The 23,861-nt window shown below is 39.1% G+C and overlaps 1 protein-coding gene across 5 annotated transcripts; it reads left to right on the forward strand.

Annotated features, from left to right (window-relative positions):
- The first annotated feature begins 116 nt into the window (after positions 1–116).
- Positions 117–21,462, forward strand: LOC117299012 (zinc finger protein DZIP1L-like). 5 transcript variants are annotated; one of them, XM_033782424.1, is made up of 21 exons: positions 117–259; positions 814–987; positions 1,790–1,959; positions 2,377–2,580; positions 3,085–3,306; positions 3,950–4,042; positions 4,711–4,816; positions 5,476–5,591; positions 6,556–6,756; positions 7,692–7,760; positions 8,591–8,701; positions 11,459–11,558; positions 12,084–12,158; positions 16,449–16,528; positions 16,997–17,213; positions 17,676–17,946; positions 18,774–19,137; positions 19,782–19,946; positions 20,100–20,215; positions 20,796–20,890; positions 21,227–21,462. In XM_033782424.1, the coding sequence occupies exons 2-21, from the start codon at positions 816–818 to the stop codon at positions 21,310–21,312; spliced, it is 3,033 nt and encodes a 1,010-aa protein (XP_033638315.1). In that variant the 5' UTR covers positions 117–259; positions 814–815; the 3' UTR covers positions 21,313–21,462. The 5 variants fall into 5 exon arrangements, with proteins under 5 accessions (XP_033638315.1, XP_033638314.1, XP_033638316.1 ...); XM_033782423.1 differs by having other exon boundaries at positions 117–255; XM_033782425.1 differs by having other exon boundaries at positions 117–255; positions 12,090–12,158.
- The last annotated feature ends 2,399 nt before the right edge of the window (positions 21,463–23,861 follow it).

A 23,861-nucleotide genomic window follows, 5' to 3' on the forward strand; every position in this document is an offset into this window, starting at 1 on the left:
ATTACCTCACTTACGTCTAAAAATAAAACGAATCCCATTGGTTGGCTCGGGAGTTACTAGGAGCTCTCATTTTCTGAATGGAACGGTAGAGGGCGTACTGTCAACATTCCAAAAATGGCGTCTGTTTTGAGTTTTATTGTTTTCTGCGGTCGGTAACGGTAAATTCAGTAAAAAACTTTCACGTTTAACATCAACATGGAAGTCCAGATGATTAACGAAATGAAGGGTTTCAGCAGCTGATCCCATTTGTGCTCAGTAAGTATGTTCAAATTGTACTCATTTATTCTTATATTTAAAAGTATTAACGTTATTAAATTCTTCAAATTCAACAACAACAACATCATCTATCTATCTATCTGATTCTAGCTCCATGATATTGTTGATAGATAGAGTCCATGGTCTGGGTACCGGTCAACTCGGTCCCGAGCCAACTCGGTCCCGAGTCAACTCGGTCCCAAGTCAACTCGGTACGTCCAAAGACGGGGAAGTGCGTTCTCAAATTGTTTGTTTGCCGCCTAGGCCCTAGGCTGACGCTTCAACCCTAGCAAAATCTTTCTAAAAAATTCCCTTGGGCTGGGGAGAGGCTCGAAGTCTAACATCCTACTGATTTGATAAGAAATAATACTTGCATTAGAAACAAGTTATAAGAAACAAGTACAGTTAATAATTGCATCCTATATCATCACATTAAAATAATGTCATTTTGTTAAAAAAACAAAAAACAGTTAGTTAGGGTTTGAAATTGAAGACAATTGAATAGATAATTGAAATGATAATTAAATCAATGTGTTCTTCTCGTCTTCCCACCAATAGTAATGCATGGGTCATACTACCCATCTCCTCGTGGGGCAGGCGGAGCTACAAGTTACGCCTACACCAACGGCCATGTCCCAGGTGATACGCCTCGTGCTGCACCTACTTCCATTAACGGAGTACCAGGGTTCACCTTCCAGACAAGACATGATAGAATTGACTGGAGGAAAATGGGTAAGAAATCACACAATCAAAAAACATATAATCCTTGAAAAAAGCAGGGTCATACATCAATGACAATGATCTGCGGCACCCACAGCAGTTGCCCTGGTGCCCTGTGCTTTTGCTGTGGTGCCCTGTGCTTTTGCTGTGGTGCCCTGTGCAAGATTCCTGTACAAATTTACATTTTCCTTTAAAGGCATTGGACACTATTGGTAATTACTCAAAATATTTATTAGCATAAAACCTTTCTTGGTGATGAGTAATGGGGAGAGGTTGATGGTATAAAACATTGTGAGAAACGGCTCCCGCTGAAGTGCCATAGTTTTCGAGAAAGAAGTAATTTTCCACGAATTTGATTTCGAGACCTCAGATTTAGAACTTGAGGTCTCGAAATCAACCATCTAAACGCAAACAACTTCAAGTGACAAGGGTGTTTTTTCTTTCATTATTATCTCGCAAGTTCGATGACCAATTTTTACAGGTTTGTTATTTTATGCATATGTTAAGATACACCAACTGTGAAGGCTAGTCTTTGACAATTACCAAGAGTGTCCACTGCCTTTAAAAGGTGCCTCATACCAAAGACAAATTGCTGTGACCCTTGAAGAGTGTTGTCTTTAATGCCCCTATACACTAGAAATCACTAACAGTATTTAGAAACATTGGAATGGCCTACAGGCTACTTTTCAAGGGTGTCCGTTTGTGATTGCTGTAGCTAGAGATGCAGTTGGTACCCGCTGTCACTTTGTTAAACGCTGATTGATTTGACATTCTTGATGAATTTCATTCTTGATTTGATTCATTTCCAAAACAGCCTCCGTGGATGTTGATCGTGTGATGAGAGAGTTAGATTTTGCAACGTTACAAGACGTCATTATGAATGTTACCTTCTGTGACATCACAGCAGAGGTGGATATGAGATCAATGGATCCAAACTTTGTCAAGCTCTTCCAGCTATCGCAACTTATTGCAGAGTATTTACTGGTAAGTTGTAAAATATCTGTCAGTTTATAATATGCAGTAGTGGTAACATTAACAATCGGAGCACAGTGCTACTTGTATGCCACGCTGGCGAAGCGTACGTGTTTCTGCTAGTATTGCTACATACGAAGTGTGGCCCTGAGAACAAAAGAGTAGGGACTTGAAACAGATGGACTTACAGACGCCTACATAGTGTTTTTTACAGTGTTAAGAAAACGATTTTGAAAGGAAAGTAACATGGCGGGATACGCTAGCTTGTGCATGGGGAGAACCCTGCAATGCTCCAGTGTGAGGTGGGATTCGAACCGGGGACCATCGAGGTGGAAAGCAGGGTAAGATACCGTTAGGCCTACCTGTCCCCCTTGAAGATTGTCCTAAATAGGCTCTGAATAACAAATCCTTCTTTTCTTCACTTCTAAGCACTCCCAGAATTATCTGACTCATAGTATCGGACTGACCCAAGACAAGGTCCAGCAGGTAGAAGGAGCTCACAACTCCACCAAGGCAGAGACCATCAAACTGAAGGAGGAGCTAAAGAAACAAAAAGATGAATGTCATAAACGCAAGAAGATGCTGAAACAGCAACAGAATCTCATCCAAGCTGGAGCTAATAATTATCACAAGGTGTGTCGAGGAAAAAAGGAAATATTTAAAATCTTGCAGCTTTGCTTACAGAAAGTTTGGGATGACCGCTAAATCTTTACTTGAAATTGAAGATGTAAAAGAATAGCCTGATGTTGGACCCTAGCAGAGTTCTTGAAGGCGAAATAACAACACGACACACAAACGGGAATAAAAGGTCGTTTAGCCTTTCAGAAAGACTGTGCTAGGGTTGAAACGTCAGGCTTCTAAATATTTTTTGCATCTATACCATTGGTCCATTTGGTTGGTAAACAATTTTCTAACAGCTAATTCATGACGGTCAGAGCACACTGACAGAACTGTTCAGCAGTTCAAACCGGCTCTTCTCAGAGCCACCACTACTCACAAGAAAATTTTACATGGTATCACCGCAAACCTTACTTAGTATTTTCCACCATCCATTGACTGAAGTCTTATCCTAATTCCCTTATCTCAGAAATGAATTTTGTGAATTATTCTAGTTTTGATGATTTGTTTTCTTCCCAGTGCCCTTACTGCTCCAAGGCATTTGTCCACTCGGCTTACCTTCAGTCTCACGTACAGCGCAAACATTCTGAGTATCTGCCTCCATCGGCCGACTCGGAGACCAAGAAACAGAGCCAAAGAATGGAACATGAAATAGAGGAGTTAAGGGAGAGATTAAGGATGACAGAGACGCAGATGGAAGAAGAGAGGAGGTTGATACAGTCACAGATGACTGCTCAAAGGGTAAGAATACAAATAAGGATGAGAAACGGAGCAAGAAGATTCGAACTGTCTCTGCAATCCCGGCCAAAATGCTTGGGCCACCCATTCGCAACGTTACAATTAACATTCCCTGTCCACTTCCACCTGACAATAAACATATTCTCCCCGTCCTCCTGCTCAATGTTGATTGGAACACAGAAGACGGCGCAAGGAGAGCCAACATTGAAACAGGGGCTGTTGTTCAGGATGTCGAGATATCGCTGGGATTGTAGCTACCGGACAATCTCAGTGGTGTAGTTGTGTTAGGCACTGCTCACATAGGTTGTGGGATGGAATCCCTTCCGAGTAATATGCCTGTGATATTTTTTTTCACAGAGCTCAAGAAGGTACTGAGTATACAGTGTAAAAGCACATCAGTGTATATAGGTAAAACCAAAACTGAATAATATAATTGAAGATGAGAAACGTAGCAAGAAGATGAAATGTAAGACAAGGGAGTTTAAAGAAAGAATTGATTGAGCTAGTAGGTGTGTCTCAGTCTAAGATGGTTTCTTATTGGGTAAGAATCAATAATGAAGCTAAGAAACAGAACAGGAAATAAAATGTGAGATGAGGGGTATAGAAGAAAGAAATATGACGCAGGATTTGATTTATCTTATTTCAGGAGAGCCAAGCCAAAGAAGAAAGTAGAAGGCTTGAGGAGTTACAGAAACAGCAGATGGAAAATTGGAAACAAGAACAGCTCGAGTCTCACAGAGTAAGAAATGAAATTATTCTCCATCACTATGAGAAATGTTACCATCTAAAAATTATTAATACCTGATTAATAGTCTTATATTGTGCATGTATTTACCAAAAGGTCCTCGGGAGCTCACACAAAGATCAAATGCTCACACAAAGATCAAATGTTTAAGACTTGTTTTTGAACTATGTAGCATCTTATAAGGGTTAACAAGATGCTCCGCCACAAGCATTCAGCAGCAACTGCTAGAAAAACTTGGGCAAAACCCTTCTCTATAGCAATAAGTGTAACTAGGTTCTGTATAAGATTTCATATTAGTTTTTTGGCTCTTCTATTCTTGCAATCTCTTTGTCTTCAGGCGGACAAGGAGCGGATTAAAGACATGTTCATGAGGAAGCTTTTTCTTACTTTATAAGATTTCATATTAGTTTTGTTTTCTCTTCTATTCTTGCAATCTCTTTGTCTTCAGGTGGACAAGGAGCGGATGAAAGACATGTTCATGAGGAAGCTTTGTCTTACTTTATAAGCTTTCATATTAGTTTTGTTTTCTCTTCTATTCTTGCAATCTCTTTGTCTTCAGGCGGACATGGAGCGGATGAAAGACATGTTCATGAGGAAGCTTTGCCTTACTTTATAAAATTTCATATTATTTTGTTTGTCTCTTCGGTTCTTGCTTGTTTCAGGCGGACATGGAGCGGATGAAAGACATGTTCATGAAGGAGTTGAAAGAGATGAACGATAAGTACTCTAACTCCCAATCAGCTCTTGACAGTATGCAGTCAAAGTATGGTGAGTTTCAGGGCTGGCAATGTATCCGCTCATCAGTTTAGTTCCTTAGGTTTCTAACTCCCAATCAGCTCTTGACAGTATGCAGTCAAAGTATGGTGAGTTTCAGGGCTGGCAATGTATCCGCTCATCAGTTTAGTTCCTTAGGTTTCTAACTCCCAATCAGCTCTTGACAGTATGCAGTCAAAGTATGGTGAGTTTCAGGGCTGGCAATGTATCCGCTCATCAGTTTAGTTCCTTAGGTTTTAGCGCCAACAAAGACTCAAGATAATATGTGATGCGATCAAGCTAAATGATTTAATGAACATTAAATTTGCATCGGGGATAAAGAATATTTATTTTGGTTTTATCCCTACACCCATATGTGTTAGTACTGTATACTCAGTACTTTCCCTGCGTTCTGTGAAAAAAAATCACAGGCATATTACTCGGGTGGGATTCAAACCCACGGTGATCTAGTTGGTAAGACACTGCTCTAGAATTACAAAGGTTGTGGGTTCGAATGTCTTACCAACTATACCACCAAGATTGCCAAGTAGCCAGAGGCAGTTTGAATCTTGTATTTTAGCAGTGGGTCTGGAAACGATTTTAATAGATGTTAAATTTGCATATTTTTATTATTATATTATTTACAAATGGAGACTAAATTTTTGTCGTTTTAGGTAAGAGATCGATGCTTGGGACGTTACAAGACGAAGATGACATCGCCGATCTTAAGGAGTTAGTCAAGAAACAAAAAGAAGAAAACGAGCAGAGGAACAGAGATCTACAAGAGAAAGTGAGTAGAGATCCAAAGCATCATTGAGAAACTTTCTTAAAGACAAAGTATACCTTTGGTTTTTGGAACCGTTCAGTTCTTAGTCTTATACAATTGAAGATGTTAAAAGCTAGCAAGAACCTTACATGTGAAAATTTCATTTCAATTTCATTGTCACATTTTTGAGATATTGCCGAAATTCCAGGGCGGCTATATCCATGCACGAAGAATAATCCCTAAACACATTCAAACTTTGGGCATAACAAAATGGTACATTTTTTACATTACCAATCTACTTCAAAGTTTAAAGTGAAATGTTTCTCAAAAACATATACTATTGATAGCTGCTGTAGGGTCCAAACCAATAGTTTTTATTGCCATTGATTTAAAGAGTAATATACCAGAGCGTATACAATCCCTTTAATTTGATTTGCCAGAAGTATCCAGGCCTGATAGTTCACAGACATCCCCCTGGTCATTGCCTTGGTCCCCTTGAAATGCTTCAGTAGAAATTTACAACTTCCCCATAGGGTGCCCTTTACCAAGGAGAAAATGCTTGTGTGCCCTTGCCCTTTAAAAAACAAAGCATACAGGCCTGAGTAACAAATAGTTTTTTGGTTTTTTAATAGGTTTTTTTAAAATATATTTTATTATGCAAGTCGCCCGACACACAAGGCCTGAAGGCCACTTCATTGTGTGGGCTATAATTATTTTTTTCCAGAGGCCGTTGCCACCTACTCCTAGGGCTGAAACAGGGTTACCCCTTTTACAGTCCATACGGATGTAGGCTTGGGTATCATCAGTCCGAAGCCTGGCTGGTAGAGCAGAAAGCACTACCTCCCCAGTTTTACGTAGCAAGTGTCACTAACGGGATTCGAACCCACACTCTGCTGATCAAACGCCAGAGCTTGAATCCGGTGCTCTTAACCGCTTGGCCATGACACGCCACGTTCTTGATTTGTTGCTTCTTCTTTTCTTCCATCAGCTCGCATCTACACAGTCTTCCTTACAAGATCAGAACAAGAAATTCAAAGAGCAAACCAAACAGATGAAGACCGATCACGGTGAGGAGATGCAACATCTTAAGAAGCAACTTAAGGAGACGAGAGATGCACTTAAGATGGAGCAGAAAGGAGGCAGCAACAGCAGCAAAAAATCTGAGAGACGGATCCAGCAACTCGAAAAGGTGAGGACAAGAATCTCAAATTTTGTAGAAATTTGGCAGAGCTGCTCACAAGGAGTTGGCTTAGCAGATAAAACTGGGCCCAGTTTCAGTCAGTTTGGATTTTACAATGGACTGCAGGGACAAGGCTAGTAGATATAGTGGGAGCATGGTCAGGTAAACAGTTATTGGGAGGGTATATGTTTGGTAAATACACAAAAATAACCACTTTAAAAAACTTGGTAAGAAACACTGCAGCTGTTGATAGTGTATAACAATTCCTTTAGGAATGTGGTTTTAGTTCAAAAACATTTCAACCTGAGAAACGGTTCCAATTTTCGGGTTATTTTTCCGGCTTGGACATAACTGCTGCAGACTTTTAGCGATATCTCAAAAACGCTACCACTTTTTGAAATGAGTTTTGTTTTACCGATCCAAAAACCAAAGGCATACTTTTTTAACATTTGCTCAAAACGTAAACGTAACATGAAGCCAGTGCAAAAGGGTCAGGATAGCTCCAAGTTTACACTCCATCAAGAAATCTTTTATCAAGTTCCATGCTTCTTCTCATTGAACCCAAGTCTCAACACTCATGGGGAGACAGGTCTTTTTCTTCAGCTGCGCCACGCATCTGGAACTCTCTACCACTCAATCTTGGAACTTGTCTTTGTACCACAACATTCAAATCTCTTCTCAAAACTTATCTTATGTCACAGGTTTTCAAGGACTAATTTTTGTTGTGTCTGTTTTTCTTTGTTTTGTTTTAGTTTTGTTTTGTTTTGTTTGTTGTTGGTTTTACTGCGCCTTGAACACCCAGCAGGGTGGATACGTGCGCATTACAAGTGTTATTATTATTATTATTATTATTATTATTTATTTATTATTATTATCAATGAGAACTTAGATCATCATCAATCATAGCAATCAATATTTAAATTGATCTTACTGTTCTTCATCAGGAATCGAAAGAATATCAGAGATCACTAAAAGAAAAGGACAGAGAAATCAAGTTGATACAGTCAAGACCTGTAAGTACAATAATGGCAGGGAAAATAGAATTAGCTGTTGCAAACAACTTACCAACCAAATGGACCGAGAGTATAAATGCAAAAAATGGTTAATGGCCTGACGTTTCGACCCTAGCAGAGTCTTTCTCGAAGGCTCTGCCAGGGTCGAAACGTCAGGCCATTAACCATTTTTTACAATAATGGCAATCATTTGTAGCCTTAGACCCTCCTGTAATTTTTATTTTAAATGTGTAAAAAGAATCATTATAATTGTTAACTTTTCTTGTAATGCAGTACAAGAAAAGTTAACCAATTGTAAGAACGTTTTAGTACATAATACAAACCACACTTGAAGTGCTCTAAAACTTGGTTCAAACTTTACTGGAACACGTGAATTGCAGAATAGTTGTTTAAAAAAACAAGATTACAAAGGTTGAGCATAGAAGTTAAGGTAATCTGCTTGGCTGTAGTTCTCAAAATTTATTTTACTTTTGCTTAACTGCATAAAGTTGAACCAGCCTTTACTCAACCAAAAGGACCAACCGAAGTGACCTTAGGTATAAATGCAAAAAATATGGTTGGTGGCCTAACGTTTCGACCCTAGCAAGGCTTCGCAAAAGGCTCTGCTGGGGTGGAAACGTCAGGCTTAGCTTTGCACTTGAAATACTAATAGAACACTCAATTGTGACAGTAGTTTCTTGGCCAATGAGTGGCTGCTATTTCTTCTCTAGATGTTACTCCCTCTGTGGACATGTAACCTTATGGAGATAATGATATGCCACACTGCACTTATGTAGTCACAAGTGGGATGATTGGAATACCTTAAAAACAACCTCTTGTATTTGATGTAGCCACCGCTAGTCGCCCCGCCAGTCGTCAAGCCAGCTTTGGTCAGCACACCAGTCACTACCAATGCTCACCCAGTCCTCGAAGCGCGGAGACTTGATTTACACTACGCACAGGTTTGCTGCCCTCTTGTGCCCACTTCCGGTCATCATCACTTGCATCAATTATCGTATATCATCACCTCGGCTGTCACCATCATTGGGGGTTGACTTATAATGCGCAAAGATTGTCTAAATTGTGCTGTTTGTTTTTACCGATTTTTTTCAGGAATGGATCCCTATAATTTATATAATCATCATCTCGAATTAAAGTGACTGTACATTGTTGGTTACATGTACAATCCAACATCAATCTCGATAAACAATTTGCATGTTAGATTCTTTCACTGAACTGATGTGCTTGATCACAAGTTACCGCTTCAATTTGAATTCCTCAGACTATAGACAGTTGTTATGTCACATGATTGGGGGCAAGCTTTTGCATAGTTAGGTTAGAGACAGCGAACAACCATACACAATTGTGAATGAATGTGTGTGGCACAATGGCACCAGGGTTTTGCTCATCTGGGGGCTGCTATCACCGCACTCATAAAAAGCCTTAACAGTTTTACAATCATATTTCTTGAAACTAAAGGATTCCAAGAATGTACAGTCTCTTGAATCCTGACTACCATCATTTCCTCTGACCTTTGACCTTGCCTCCACAGTGCATTGTACCGCATCGCCCAACTACCCATTGGACCAGACAAACCTATCCTACCAGATTCATAAGGTTTGGGTGTTGACTTGCCAGAGTTTTGTGCCTGAAGATTTTTTGATGAATTTGGGAATGTTGCTTGAGTTTGAGACCATTAACCATGCATTGGATGTCAGATTTGTTAAACAAAAAATTCCAGATTCTTTTTAATGCAATTTGTGAATGGAGCTTGACAAGTTTGTTGAATATCTAACCCAAGTTTTAATAAATTGTTTAAATATAATATGTAGTCTACAAACAAATAAGGTACTCAAGGCACATAATGGGTTATTTTTTCCCCCCTTTATGAGACCAATTGAAGTAGCACTTTATAAGGGTTTACAAGGTGCTGCAGTGTATTTAGTAGCCACTACCAGAAAGACTGGGGTAAAACTCTTAGCGAGAAGTGTGAAGGGATTGTTTTACCTGCTATACACAACACACAGGACCTACAGCTTTACGTCCCATTTGAAGGGTGCAAAAAAGACACAAGTGTTAAGACCAAGACAAGAACCCACACTCTGCTGATCAGAAACACCAGACTTGAGTCCAGTGCTCTTTTCTCTTAACCACTCAGCCACGACACGTCAGCCATTTCGAAACAGGTGGAGGGGAACTGCTAACAGTTTTTTATTATTTATCTTTAAACATTAAAGTTGTGAATTGTCTGTTCACCAGATCCATAAAAATACACTGGGGGAGTTCTGTTGGCTAATTCTACCAAAGATAATGCAAATTAATGTGGGACTTCAACATTTTCTCAAATATTTCCAGCAGTTTATTTTATTTTATACCATTCCCCTTCCTTCTTTCCTTCTGTCCTGTAGCGTTACGGCAGTAGGGGGCGACGCTGTGATTGCATTTGTCACGTCACACAGAGGCGCTTTTGTCTTTGTCTTCTGTAACCTAACTAGGACCTGTCCATTTCTTAAGAGACCCCTTGTATTACGCAAAACACTACAGGGAGGCTGAGCTCATGCGTGCATTTTTATGCACAAAGAATAGCTATCGTCCAATGCTTTGCCTCCTTTGACCCCAGTGAGGGCGCTATTTGGCGCTATTTGGCCCCCTTTTTGAGTGTGTGACATCACACGCAAGGGGTCTTCTTTCTCACCAAAGTGTTTTCCAATGGAGACTATTACCTGTATAAACACTTGACAATCTATCTGATAGTCCGCTATTCAAATCCTGTTTCTATTTGGTATTTACGGTATATTTATGCTTGTTACTAACACATTACTTTTTTTTTGGAGCGTGCCAGAAATGAACTAGTCTGTACTTTCTCCAGTTAGGGAAACTTCTAAATATCTTGATTGCTTGTTTAGCATGTAATTGGTTTATGGAATGTGCATGTGCCTTGCACAGTTGTTACTTTTTGGGTCGATAAGATCATGGTGAATTTCTTTTTACAAAATTCCCAGATTGATGATGTCACAGTTTGTATTCCACATTGTTGAAGGGTAATTTTTGTTTTTTTTATAATTGAAAAAAATAATAATATTTTTTTTTAAACATAAATTCTATCAAAAAAAATAATTGTTTGAAAAATGGTAATGGTAGTTTTCTTGTCACCCAGGGTTCACCAAAACCAAATATCATAAAATTATTTCATAACAGTGCCTAAGAGAACAAATAGTTTATGTAAATATCATTCATGCAACTTTTTAAATGAAAGCAAATGGCCTATTGCCCCTTGTGACCCGGCCCATAAACATGCACATCATATGAATTCAACATCATGCACTTCGCAACCTACATATCTATCACACATTTCTCATTAAAGTGCAAAGAATTGGAACCCAATTAAACATGACAACTTTTGAGGTTTTCGAGACTTTTAAACCCTCTCTATTTTACTGATAAATTGATCATATGGACACATTTCATTGTTTACTCATTTTTTTGCAAATGGCAACCCCCCCCCCCCCCCCAAAAAAAAAAAAAAAAAAAAAAAAAAAAAAAAACAGGTGACAATAGCACCCTCAGGAATCCTCTTTCCCATTCTGAAAACTATGTTGCCTCACGATATTTATTTTTTGTTTTACACCTATTTTTTTCTGAAGGGATTCAAACCAGTCGCTATCGACCGGTCAATGCTTGAAAGAGTTTTAATCGACCAATTCTTCTTATTTTTACAGAAATCTCCAGCCAAACCTCCTCCGTCTCCTCCAGCCAAGAAACCCAAACCAGTTCTTCTCGCTGCTAAGTCTGTCAGTTCTACTGAAGCGGAAGATTCAGGTATAAACCTTTGCAAAAAGATAACCTTTTCACAGCCCTTTTCACACTCCTCTATTCCCCCGGGTTGGCTCTTGGTAATAACGGCCGGCCTTTTCACACTGTGAACGCTTTACCCCCTGTCTGCCCCTGCAAATGAGCATACCCTTGGGAAAAGCCACCCCCACTGCGGAGTAGGGGTAAGCGGTAAAACCCTGGGGTATTCTTGAAACCTTCAGTCAGAACCCTGTGGACTTGGGACCTAGGCAGTGACAGTGTGTAGGTGCGCTGGGGTAACCTTGGGGTAACCAAGTTTCAGGACAGGGCCTTCCCAAATACCGCAACAGTTTTTCCTGTTTTCTCAGCAAGTAGACACTGTATTCAGATGAAACTTTCACGTGTGACTTGTATCGTATCTTTCTTGCTAAAATTTTGCCTATAAATCAGCATCACGTTGGCAAAAACAATCTATGACCCTACTTTTTACCCAGTATAAATAAATAATAAATTAAATTAAATTCAAATAAACAAAATAATATTCTTTCCCAGCATCAGAGATTATTGGTGATTCCGACGAGGAAGAAGGAGAGATATCAGTCCGATCTAATCCTCATGATCCTCTAGGTACGATTCTATGGGATTAGTAGCACTGCTAATCCTTTCCGCTGACTGCACCTCTAAAGCACAGTTCATACTTCCTGTGCATGCAATACAAATTTGTATGTCACAAATTCGCAAGGAATACTTTGCAGCAGTTGACTTGTGCTGAACTCCTGTGAAACATTCGCTGCGAAAACAGTCGTGTAACATCAACATTTGTACCCACATTCACATTCACAGGATGTGTGAACTGGGCTTTACAAGCTTACCACTGCCTGCAGTTTATGTGATAAAAACTTTAAAATCATGCTCTCATTTTATAGCGTATGAATAAGGGAATAATTATAATAAGGGAATAATTAGATGTGGTTTGCGATGGCACCATATGAAAATCTCTTTTGAGTAGAGTTGGTTCTGAAAAAACCTAGTGGTTGATGTTTCAATTAGTATGCTCTGCTCATCTTCAGGAGAGAGACAATCAGAGCTTACTGATCGAAACGTTGAGTTGTCAACCACTAGTTCTACTCGGAACCAACACTACTCAACGGAGATTTTCACATGGATTGGTGTTATCGGAAACCTCACCTTATTATACTTCCAGATCCACCATGCAATTTTTTAAAATTCCTACTTAATAAGGGAATAAAAGAGTTTGCGACGATGTCGTGAATGCAAATCTAAAATCTCCAGCGTCGCGGCCATGCAAGAATAGACATAGCCAAGTCTTTTATTGCATGGCCACAACCCTGCAAGGTTTTAAAACGGCCGTTTAAGACTGAGTCACAACTCTTTTATTCCCATTCATAAATACTTCACTGTTAAAAACATCCAGCAAGCACCTTTAAAAGTTGAGAACAAATCTGACAGTTTTGCCTCAGCCACTCGTGCCTCTACTCTGCCAACACTCATTCAATATTTTTTCCCTCACTTGTGACTACATAAATCATGCGACTCCAATATCTAATACAATTAACATTTTAGCTCTCGAGCGATGACAAACATAGCGTCATTCACTCTTCACAACGCCACAGAAATTCACAAGATTTCCAGCCGCACATAGAAATCATTGGACACTCTTAATCAAAACCTGAATTATATATAGGTTGGCTGCGGGCGATATATAGGATTAAAGCTGTTTCATTGTATCATGCTTTGCTTGCCAATCGTCACCATTCATGAAATTCCTTTTGTGTGCCTTTAAATTTTCAAAAGTTTTGTTTTGAAAACAGAGGATTCAAAGTCATTCAACTGCACAGGTTGTGTTTAGTGGCAGTACATGTACTGTGCATACAACTTAACTACTAACTGTGTGTGTGTGATTACTGTGTGGATGCATTCACCACATGATATTATATTGCAGGCTGGCATAGTATTTCAAAACCACAGTGGATGATATTGAATGGTCAGATAGTAGGAGGGTTGACTGTGTACTGTGTGGATGCATTCACCACATGATATTATATTGCAGGCTTGCATAGTATTTCAAAACCACAGTGGATGATATTGAATGGTCAGATAGTAGGAGGGTTGACTGTGTACTGTGTGGATGCATTCACCACATGATATTATATTACAGGCTGGCATAGTATTTCAAAACCACAGTGGATGATATTGAATGGTCAGATAGTAGGAGGGTTGACTGTGTACTGTGTGGATGCATTCACCACATGATATTATATTGCAGGCTTGCATAGTATTTCAAAACCACAGTGGATGATATTGAATGGTCAGATAGTAGGAGGGTTGACTGTGTACTGTGTGGATGCATTCACCACATGATATTATATTGCAGGCTGGCATAGTATTTCAAAACCACAGTGGATGATATTGAATGGTCAGATAGTAGGAGGGTTGACTGTGTACTGTGTACTGGTAGTTACATTCACAACATGCTATCATGTCACATGCTGACACCATTTATCTTTTAACTAAAACGACATTGGATGATAATAAATGATAAAACAGTAGCAGGGTACATTACCACATGATAGCATAATGCATAACACATTAAAAGAGTTGTAATCAACACATTTCCAGAGCTCATAGGGAATTGTGAAAATTTATCCTTGAAATTTTAAAATCAAAGCAATATACACGCCCGAAATTAACCATCGTTCCTTCCCATATATATTTAATCCATCATTATATATTCCTTGTCCATTTTTCTCCTTGCATGGCATTCCTCATCTATTTCTTCACAGCATCTGACAATTCTGAGGTATTCTCAGAAGGAGAAGTTTCCTTCATAGACGACGATGATGACGATGATGATGATGATGTTTTTGGTATGGTACCCTTGACCTTTGACCTGTGAGGTGCTGAGTGGTGTGTTTAACCAGGGGTTGTGTGACGACATTTTGGCAGTAATTTGACAGTTTCAATCATCCACTATCTCTGCATTGATATCAGTGACCTTTGACACACACAGTGATAAACAGTTGGTTCCTTGTAAGACACTGAACAAAATTATACACTGCTCTAAAATTGATGACGGAGCCCAAGCTCGAGGTTTGTAAAAAAGGCCCTAATGATTCAAAGTGAGGCTCGAGTCCAAAACAGACTGGTACTTTTCAAAATTATCAACTTTTCTATACAATGAATTTGTATCTGGAGTCTGGGATTTAGATTCATTGGTGTGATAAAGGTTTATTTTTATCATCTGAGCTAATAGTTTTCTTTCAATTCTTCCAAAGAGGAACCATTTTCATGAAGCGTACAATTTGTCCTCTAAGCAAAAATAGAGCTGGATACCAGTCAGAACATTATGAATTACTTGTTATTTTGGCTGGTAACCTGTTTCTGCTAAGCAAGATTTTTCTGCACTAAGCAAATTTGTGTAGCTTTATGATATTGGTGCTAAGGTATAATTTTCTCTCTTATCAGTGTCTCAAAGGTTTCTACGTTCAACCTGATGGTGGATTGAGTCTTCTTATTAACACAGTTTTTAAGGACTAGTTACTTTTTCCTCTTTCGTATCTATTTACCAGAGCCATCTTCTTGGTTTAACACTTCTTTCCTTAGCTCAGGAAACTGGATTTGTAGCTTACTCGTTTGCTGTTCTTCATACTGACACATCTTTCGATACTCACAAATCTTTGTTCAAGCTTTTGGTGTACAATATGTATTTAATAATAATAATATAGAATAATTATAGAATCTTTAAACTATACGTGTAGGTTTCGTTGGAGCCTCAAGGCACCGCAGGCAAGCTTAAAGTAGAATAGATCCATTACATACACTTTCAATTTCACATACGCCCAACAAGTGCTCAAGAGTTTTTAACAAGCACAATCACCTCTGACTAGCCAATCAGCGTTGATTGTGAGCACAATCCTTCCAGGGGTTAGTGACGAGAGGTATTGATACGACACGCTGCACATTGTAGTGAGGCTGCTATGAGCCACACACTATCGGCTATTGAGAAGTTTTCATTTGACCTTGATGAGGGCGCTGTCATACGCAAGGGGCCTATACTAACACTAAAACCAATCATTTTAGGTAGAGTGTGTGTGTGAAGACTAAACAAAGTGATTAAACAAAAAATGTAGTAACCTTCTTACTTACCCTTAAAGACATGTAGATTTATTGTAAAGGTCTTATGTTTTGAAGCCTACCAGGGGCCGGTTTCACAATGAGATCAGAGTTATCTTAGTTGTGTGTCAATCTCAATTGCTAGGCAAAGCATAATGCAAAGCACTGTGGTGATATTGGCAACTCTTCTTTAAGCCATTGGACACTTTCGGTAAACAGTATTGTCCAAAGGCCCACACTTTGTGTATCACAACTGATGTACAAAATAACTATCTTTTGAAAATTTCGGCTCAATCGGTCATCGGAGTCGGGAGAAAATAACGGGGGGAAACCCACCCTTTTGTTTCCGCATGTTTCGCCGTGTCATAACATGTGTTTAAAATAAATCCGTAATTCTCGACAACGAGAATTGAAAAGCATTATGGATCATTGTAATCTACTTTAACAATATCTTTCTAGGTAGGGTAAAACCTAATGGGTCAAATATATTTAAATTGAAGTTGAACTAAAACTCTAAGTAATTAAAATAGAGGCATTTTGATTTTTCAAAATTTATTTGCTTAATGGATGTTTTGTATTACCTTTGAACCCAAATGCAAAGTAGAATTTCTCAAAAAAAATTGGTGGCCAATAATTTTTAGAAAAGGTTGTCTTGAATCGATTATGTCACTAGCCTCTTGCTGTCATTTATGTGAAGTATTTCAACCCAAGAAATGGCAATCTAAGTTTTCTAAGTCTTTTTTCTTTCTTTTTTCAACTGGATTTTTAAATCTTTAAACACAGATGAGGATGAGATGGCTAAAATGAAGGAAGGTCTGTCGTTAGCGCTGCAGAGAAACCTGGAAAAATGTGGAGTACCTGAGGTAATATATGGGTTTAAGGCATTGAATGGTATGGTATCAATGTATGTGTGTATTGCGATGTGTTTGTACTTATACTACGCCTGAGTTTGAAATCGCACAAAACAAGTACGCGACAAGATAAAATATTTTTGCATCAAGCATTTTTGTGCAAGTAACGAAGTTTTTAAACCGACAAATAACTACATGTACATTGCTGTGTAGATTTGTTCCTAAAGAATTTGTCTTGAAATTCAGGAGACAACTTGGTTCTGGAAAGAACTGTCCTGCTTGTTAACTACACTACCTGGGGGAGGTAGGAAATTGACAATTGACATAAACAACTACTTTTGCAAACGGACGCCAACCCTAAAAAATCTGAGAAATGACTTATGCATGAATCGTTTCTCATATTCAAATGTTTTTTGGGGTGAAAATGTTTCCAAACCATGTTACTTCAAAGGGAATCATTTCTCTGTATCTCCCCTACAGGGCATCAATGGCATCACAGCAAGGTCATTGGAGAACAAGGTGAAGCGACTGAAGGAAGAACGATCGGCCGTTGCCCTCAGGTTCAGAAAATTCCACGATATAAGGAAGTCTGTAAAGGAAGAAGTTGAAAGGAGATTTGTTCTGAGACTTAAAGGAAGGGGGACGTCTGTGAAGATGATAAAAGGCAGAGAACAACCTCTCAAGCGACCAAAATCAAGTCAGTCTCAAAAACTTACAAAACTTTTAGCTTTGTGAGAATACAAAATAATACAAATATTGATGTGGTTTTCTGTCTAATGGGGTTCTTGGTTAGTTTAGTGATTAAGTTCACTTTTCGTAGAATCCTTCACAACCACAAATAATAACAAATAAAGTGTAATGAAGCGAAATTTTTTATTTCAAAATGCAACCTAACAACTTGGATGGTAATGCTGCAGCCCAAATATTTACACTTCAGTTTAATTATGATATCTCATATTTAGATTGAGGAGGATTCTGTGACCCATGTTGAAGTTGAAAATGCTTCAGATTTATGAAATTCTTAAAACAGTTACATTATAAAACTGATTCCCTACCAAGGATTGTGCAATTTGACAGTTATACTAAAACATCCGCAAAATGAATAATACAAAAATATCTGAATTTTATTCACTTTTAAACTGTTTGTGTTCCTTACTAGCATCTCCTACGCCAAAGTCAACCCCGAAGCTTTCAAAACTCAAAGACAGCCATCCCATTCCCAAAGCACAGCCCCAACCAAAGACTACAAGATCAACCCCTCACTCTTCTTCAGCCAAGACACCTGCTGTGAGCCACGCCCATCAATCATTTAAGGAAAGACCTCGAGTCTCAAGGCAGGAACCTCCACCCATTGCACCAAGAAGTCCCGAGGTGCCGAAGTCATCTTCGCTCAAGTCTGGTACCAAGGTGCCGGGATCACCAGCAAGAGTGTAAGTGGAATATTTGCCTAGCTGGGGCAACAGGCTTTAAGGCCGAGCAGTCTTCTAGTGTGGGTTCGTTTCCAAGTCATGACACTTGTGCCCTTGAACAAGGCACTTAACCATAATTGCTTCATAAAATGTTAGGAAGGCAGTGCACTCTGCTGTACCAGCGAGGCTCCTAGTGGATGATACCCATGCCTACATCCTTATGGACTGTGAAGGGGTGAAATGTAAAATTTGTCTTCGCAACCACTTCCAATCCATCAGAATGCAGGGATTGGTTTCACAAAGATAGTTCTAAATTAAGACTAGTCCTAGGAGTAAATAGAAACTTAAGGCTAGTCCTGAGTTATGACAAATAACTTGTCCTATTCTCAAGATAAGACTAATCTAATAGACCCTGGACACTATTGGTAAATGTCAAAGACCAGTCTTCTCACTTGGTGTATCTCCACATATGCATAAAATAACAAACCTGTGAAAATTTGAGCTCAGTTATTGGTCGTCAAGTTGCGAGATAATAATGAAAGAAAAAACACCTTGTCACATGAAGTTGTGTGCTTTCAGATGCTTGATTTCGAGACCTCAAATTCTAAACTCGAGGTCTCAAAATTAAAATTCCTTCTTTCTCAAAAACTACATCACTTCAGAGGGAGCCATTTCTCACAATGTTTTATACTATCAACAGCTCTCCAATGCTTATTACCAAGAGAGGTTTTGTGCTAACAATTATTGTGAGTAATTACCAATAGTGTCCACTGCCTTTAACTCTTTGTGAATCCACCTCTCCTGCATGTAAACAATTCATGACATTGTATCTCTTTGATTTGATTCAGATCATTCGATATGAACGGCCACAATAATTTTGACGACAGTGACGACGACGACGATGACATTGATGATTCCGTAGAAGAGTCCGATGAAGACATCTCCGAAGATGAAGAAGAGGAGAGTGACATCACCATGGATGAGGAGCATCTCAAGAAACGTGAACCTGGACCTGCTAGCCAGCTTGCCCAGAGAGGGAATGCAGAGGGGATGGATGACGATAGTGATTGGGACTCGGAGGATATTAGTGAACTGGACGAGGTGAGCCAGGATAAAGGAAGAGCTAGCCAACAGCAACAGCAGCAACATCAACAGCGGCAGCAACAGCCGCAGGGAAGACAGGGTAGACCGGTAACGTCAGGAAGGCCCAAGGTAAAAGAATGCTCCATTATTTATTTTTGGTTTTTACCCACACATCAATGTGTGTTAGCACTGTATACTCGGCACTTTCCCCAGTCCTGGGAAAAAAATATCACAGGCCACGACCCTTGCAATTCTAATTGTTGGTTCTGAAAAGAACCGGTGGTTAACGACTCAACGTTTCGATCAGTATGCTCTGATCTACCGCAGGAGTAATAATTTTGAAAACAATTTTCTGTGGGACACCTCCCAACTCATAAGGCCTGACGGCTACTTCAAGGTGAAGGCTACACCAAACTGATTTGGGCTATCAACCCAAATCAACCGTCACCAAGGGCACATTGCCACCTACTGGGGCTGAAACGGGGTTACCCTCTTTCACAGTCTGTAAGGATGTAGGCATGGGTAGCATCCACTAGAAGCCACCTACTCCTAGGGCTGAAACGGGGTTACCCTCTTCACAGTCTGTAAGGATGTAGGCATGGGTAGCATCCACTAGGAGACTGGCTGGTAGAGCAGAAGCACTATCTTCCCATTTTTTACGATGCAAAGTTTGCTCTTCTGAGAGTCCTTGGCTTCACAACCTAAATAAATAAAATAAAATGAGTAGGGTTTTGTAATAAATTATTTCTTTCTGATCCTGTTTTGATTGACAGAGTCCAGCTATTGCCAGAATGGCTGAGAGTATAGAGCGGCAGCTGTCCACCAGACGCTCGGACCATAAACCAGTAGGAGGAGTTGACCTTGGCGGTACTGGTCAGTCCGATAATCTCAGACCAGACTCAAGAGACGATGGACGGTCACCGTCACCAAGGATACCGGTAAACTTGTTCAAACCAGATTTTTATTTCTTACAGGGTTTTGGTACTTTTTTAATCGGTACAAAGATTGTAGGGAGACTACCAACTTGGATCTCAAACGTTACGGCTAGATAGCTCTTGCTTTGATAAGGTGTTCTCTTTTGTTTATTCAAGACATTACCAGATGCAAGTGATGAAGATGATGATGATGAGAGTCTAGCCATCTCATCTCTAGATGGAAGCAATTATTCAGTGCCTCGCTCTAAATCTGCCTCTTTACCTGTGCCAGCGTAAGTCTTATTCTAGTTAAAAGTGATGTTGCTGTTGTTTGTAAGTTGTTTTGTTGGTTTCTGTATTTGTTTGTCCATTTCTCTTGTTTCTGTCTGTCCATGGGCTGATTTCTACAAGCCTCGGCTTATCAAATCAGCCTCCATACTGTCCTTGTTTGTCTGTTTGTCTTGTGGCTGTTTGTCTGTTTGCCTTGTATCTGTTTGTGATCAGTCCACAGGCTGTAGAAAATTTGCAAAGATTTTAAATTCCTTCTACAATTACTCATGTAACGTTCATAACACCAGGGGTCGATTTCACAAAGAGTTAGGACTCGTCTTGTCTCGAGTTAGGACGAGTAACTCGTCCTAAATTAGGATTAATTTTAAGGTCTGCATACTGCAGTGTTGGGACTCGTCCTAAGCCCTAAGATTAGTCTGAAGTTAAGAAGAGTTTTGTGAAATCGACGGCAGGTCTCTGATTTGTACCAACCTAAAAAACAAAAGTTCTCCAAGGTATGGAACTTTTGAATTCATTCACACTCCTGAATCTTCAAGTCTGGGTCATCTTTTTGACATTCATTTTTACTTTCATCTTTGTTAGACCGAGACAAGGTAGACCTCCTACTGCTGGTAGTAGGAAGTCAGACACTGATATGTCCAACACATATGGAACCAGTATGTGGGGATCATCCAAAGGTAGGATAAGCATTTTCAATAAAAAAAACATTGATTATCAAAACTATTCAGGTGGGCGGATTGCAGAGTGGCGTCTTTTCCCGCCTTCACCTTTAGGACCCCTAAAAGTCAGTTCCTACGTGAGTGCGTGGGTTTTTCCTCCCACATCTAAAAATGAACAGCCAATAGTCTGTTTTATTGTCACACATGTATACACATACACATTCGCTCTTTGTCTTCTCTCCATTAGGTCTTGGCTAGTACAGTGATTAACTTTGTTTTCCTGAGAATCCTTGGTGTCATAACCAAAAGAAACATATAAAAGCAAATAAATGGAATTTTTTTCTTTTTCTTCAGGTCATGCAGAATCAGGAACAGCGAAAAGTTCTCTCGTCTCCGTCACGGATCTTGACGATGATGACTTTGACCTCAGTGATCTTTGACCTTCCTGATCCAATTACCTCATATCAATCAGTCTTTTTTTGCAGTCGTGTTTCATCCGTCCGTGATACAGTGACAATATTCATTTAACGGCACTGTGGACACTATTGGTAATTACTCAAAATAATTGTTAGCATAGGTAACACGCAAAATGGGAGCTGTTGATAGTATCAAACATTGTGAGAAACAGCTCCCTCTGGAAGTAACATAGTTTTTGAGAAAGAGATTGCTTACTCAAATAATAAAAGACTTCAGCTGGCGCCTTGTATTATGCATCTGAAAGCACACAAAGTAAAGCAACATGGGTGTTTTTGCATTCATTATTCTCTTGCAACTTCGATGACCAATTGAGTCCAACTTTCACAGGTTTGTTATTTCATGCATATGTTGGGATACACTAAATGAGTGTACTGGTCTTTGACAATTACCAAACGTGTTCAGTGCCTTCAAAATTTCAAAAAGGTTTACATTTTCAATAATCATAATATTTGTACAAACTGTGCTATTTATAATTTCATTGTTGATTCAGAGAATGACAGTCTCTGCTGTTGGTGCACTTATACTCAATCATTTTTCCGGTAATTAGTTCGGATCTTGTTGCGGTCACTGTAGCAGGTTCACCTCATAGCATGTATTTTTGTATTCAAAAATTACGCAAACTTTGCTCATATAAAAGATTACAGGGCGCCAAAGGCACAATATGGGTAACTGAGGCTGAAATGTGAGAACTTTGCACTGGACGCCATTTGAGGAAGCAACTCTTTTGATGCAACAAAAGATCAGTGCAGCCAATGACCATTGATATCAATTATATAACAAATCATTTGCTTACTGGAATGTTGACCATAAATAATTTCAAGTTCCAACAATTGATTGAGCTTTTGTATAAGGGTCAAACCAAAATGAATATTCTTTATCCCTGATGCAAATTTAACATCTATAAGATTGATCTTCAGTTGACCATCTTGCATTTGGCATTCTATAATCTTTGATCAACACATTCATTACTTGTATTCAAATATTAAATTCTTACTTTAATTCAATTCTGTATATAAAATACTCCCAAGTAAATTCTGATGCCAAATTTAAATAGCTTCCTTTGTTGTTTGCACTGAAATTGAAATTTTTTGAATCTAGCTTTTGAAGAGATTGTCTTCGTCAAAAAAAGGTTAATGGATAAATGATGTTTACTTTCAAAGCATCATCAGATTAGTACGTACTGAACTTTGAAATGTTTTTTTTACCTGTTTATAAACCCATAAAGTGTGCTACAGAAATTAAGGTAGGGATCACAAATTATTGTGATGTTGTCATCAAGGCCCAATTCTCATTGAGCTGTTTAGCAGACAATATTGCTTAACAATTTCCTGCTTACCGAAAATGAGCTGGATACCCGTCACAAATATTATACGTGACATGGTTTTTTGTGGGGTAACCATTAATCTGGTAACTGTAATTACGTTGTGCATAGATGAATGTGGTCAATACGCTGAGTGCAGAGAGGTTGACCATTTGAAGACTAAACTTGAGTGCGGTTTGAAGACTGCTGTGTGTTTTGAGGAATTACCCCCAGCTTGATGAGCATCCCAACTATAGTTGGGCATTTCCCAACTATGGTTAGGGCTAGCCCAACTATAGCTGTGGCTCACCCAACTTCTTTGTATTCTAATTGGGAAAACCCATTTATAGTTGGGGCAGTTACTCAAGTTAGGAAATTGTTAAACATAAAACATTTTTCTGTCAGTAGATAAAAACGTTTACAATCAGACAAAAGTGCTTCCCATTAAGAAAAACAAAAACAAAGTTAAAACCGCGACAGGCGTACTTGCCTATAGATACTTAAAGCGACTCACATGTAATTATAATGTACTTATCAAGCTTAAGTCATGTCAATTTATGCCTTCAGCAGTGGCTATGGCTTCAATGTTGTCATTGTAGCAAATGAACATAGCCGCAGCCAGAGTCACTTGACTCAGACTCAGCATCAGATATTGCACTCCTATAGCTATAGATCTATTTTGATACAATTTTGTTGTTGAAAGCTATGTGGAATTTTGTACTTGCGTGTAAAGAGGATTAGTGGATTGTATTGCAAAATTAAATAATTTGTACGAACAGGGGTTGCCCTACCCTCCCAGTTATTCTTTTAACAGTGTTAAGGAAGAAGACTTCATTTTTGTTTTGTCAAAACACAGGAGTAGAGCTCTAAAAGTTTTAAAAACAACTTGTTGTATTATAGCTCCTAGAATATAACGGTAAACTAGAGATTGGAACAAATACTCAAGTGTTGTTCATTCATTTTTAAAAGTCACAAGGGATATGTCCCATGCCAAATGGTTTCGATCAAAGTTTTGTTTAGACCAACCAACAAACGAACATTTTCCAAACCTGTTGCTTCAAGGAGGCAACAAACGTGCCTCAATTGCCCCTGTCATTGCCTTGGTGCGCCTCAAAATGCTCAAATAGTTATAATTTCATCATAGAGGTGCGCTTTACAGTGGGGAAAATGTCTTAGTGCCCTTGCCCTTTCAAAAAGGCAGATTAACTGCTT

This window comes from Asterias rubens, chromosome 13, assembly GCF_902459465.1.
Source record: "Asterias rubens chromosome 13, eAstRub1.3, whole genome shotgun sequence".
NCBI classification, from domain to species: Eukaryota; Metazoa; Echinodermata; class Asteroidea; order Forcipulatida; family Asteriidae; genus Asterias; species Asterias rubens.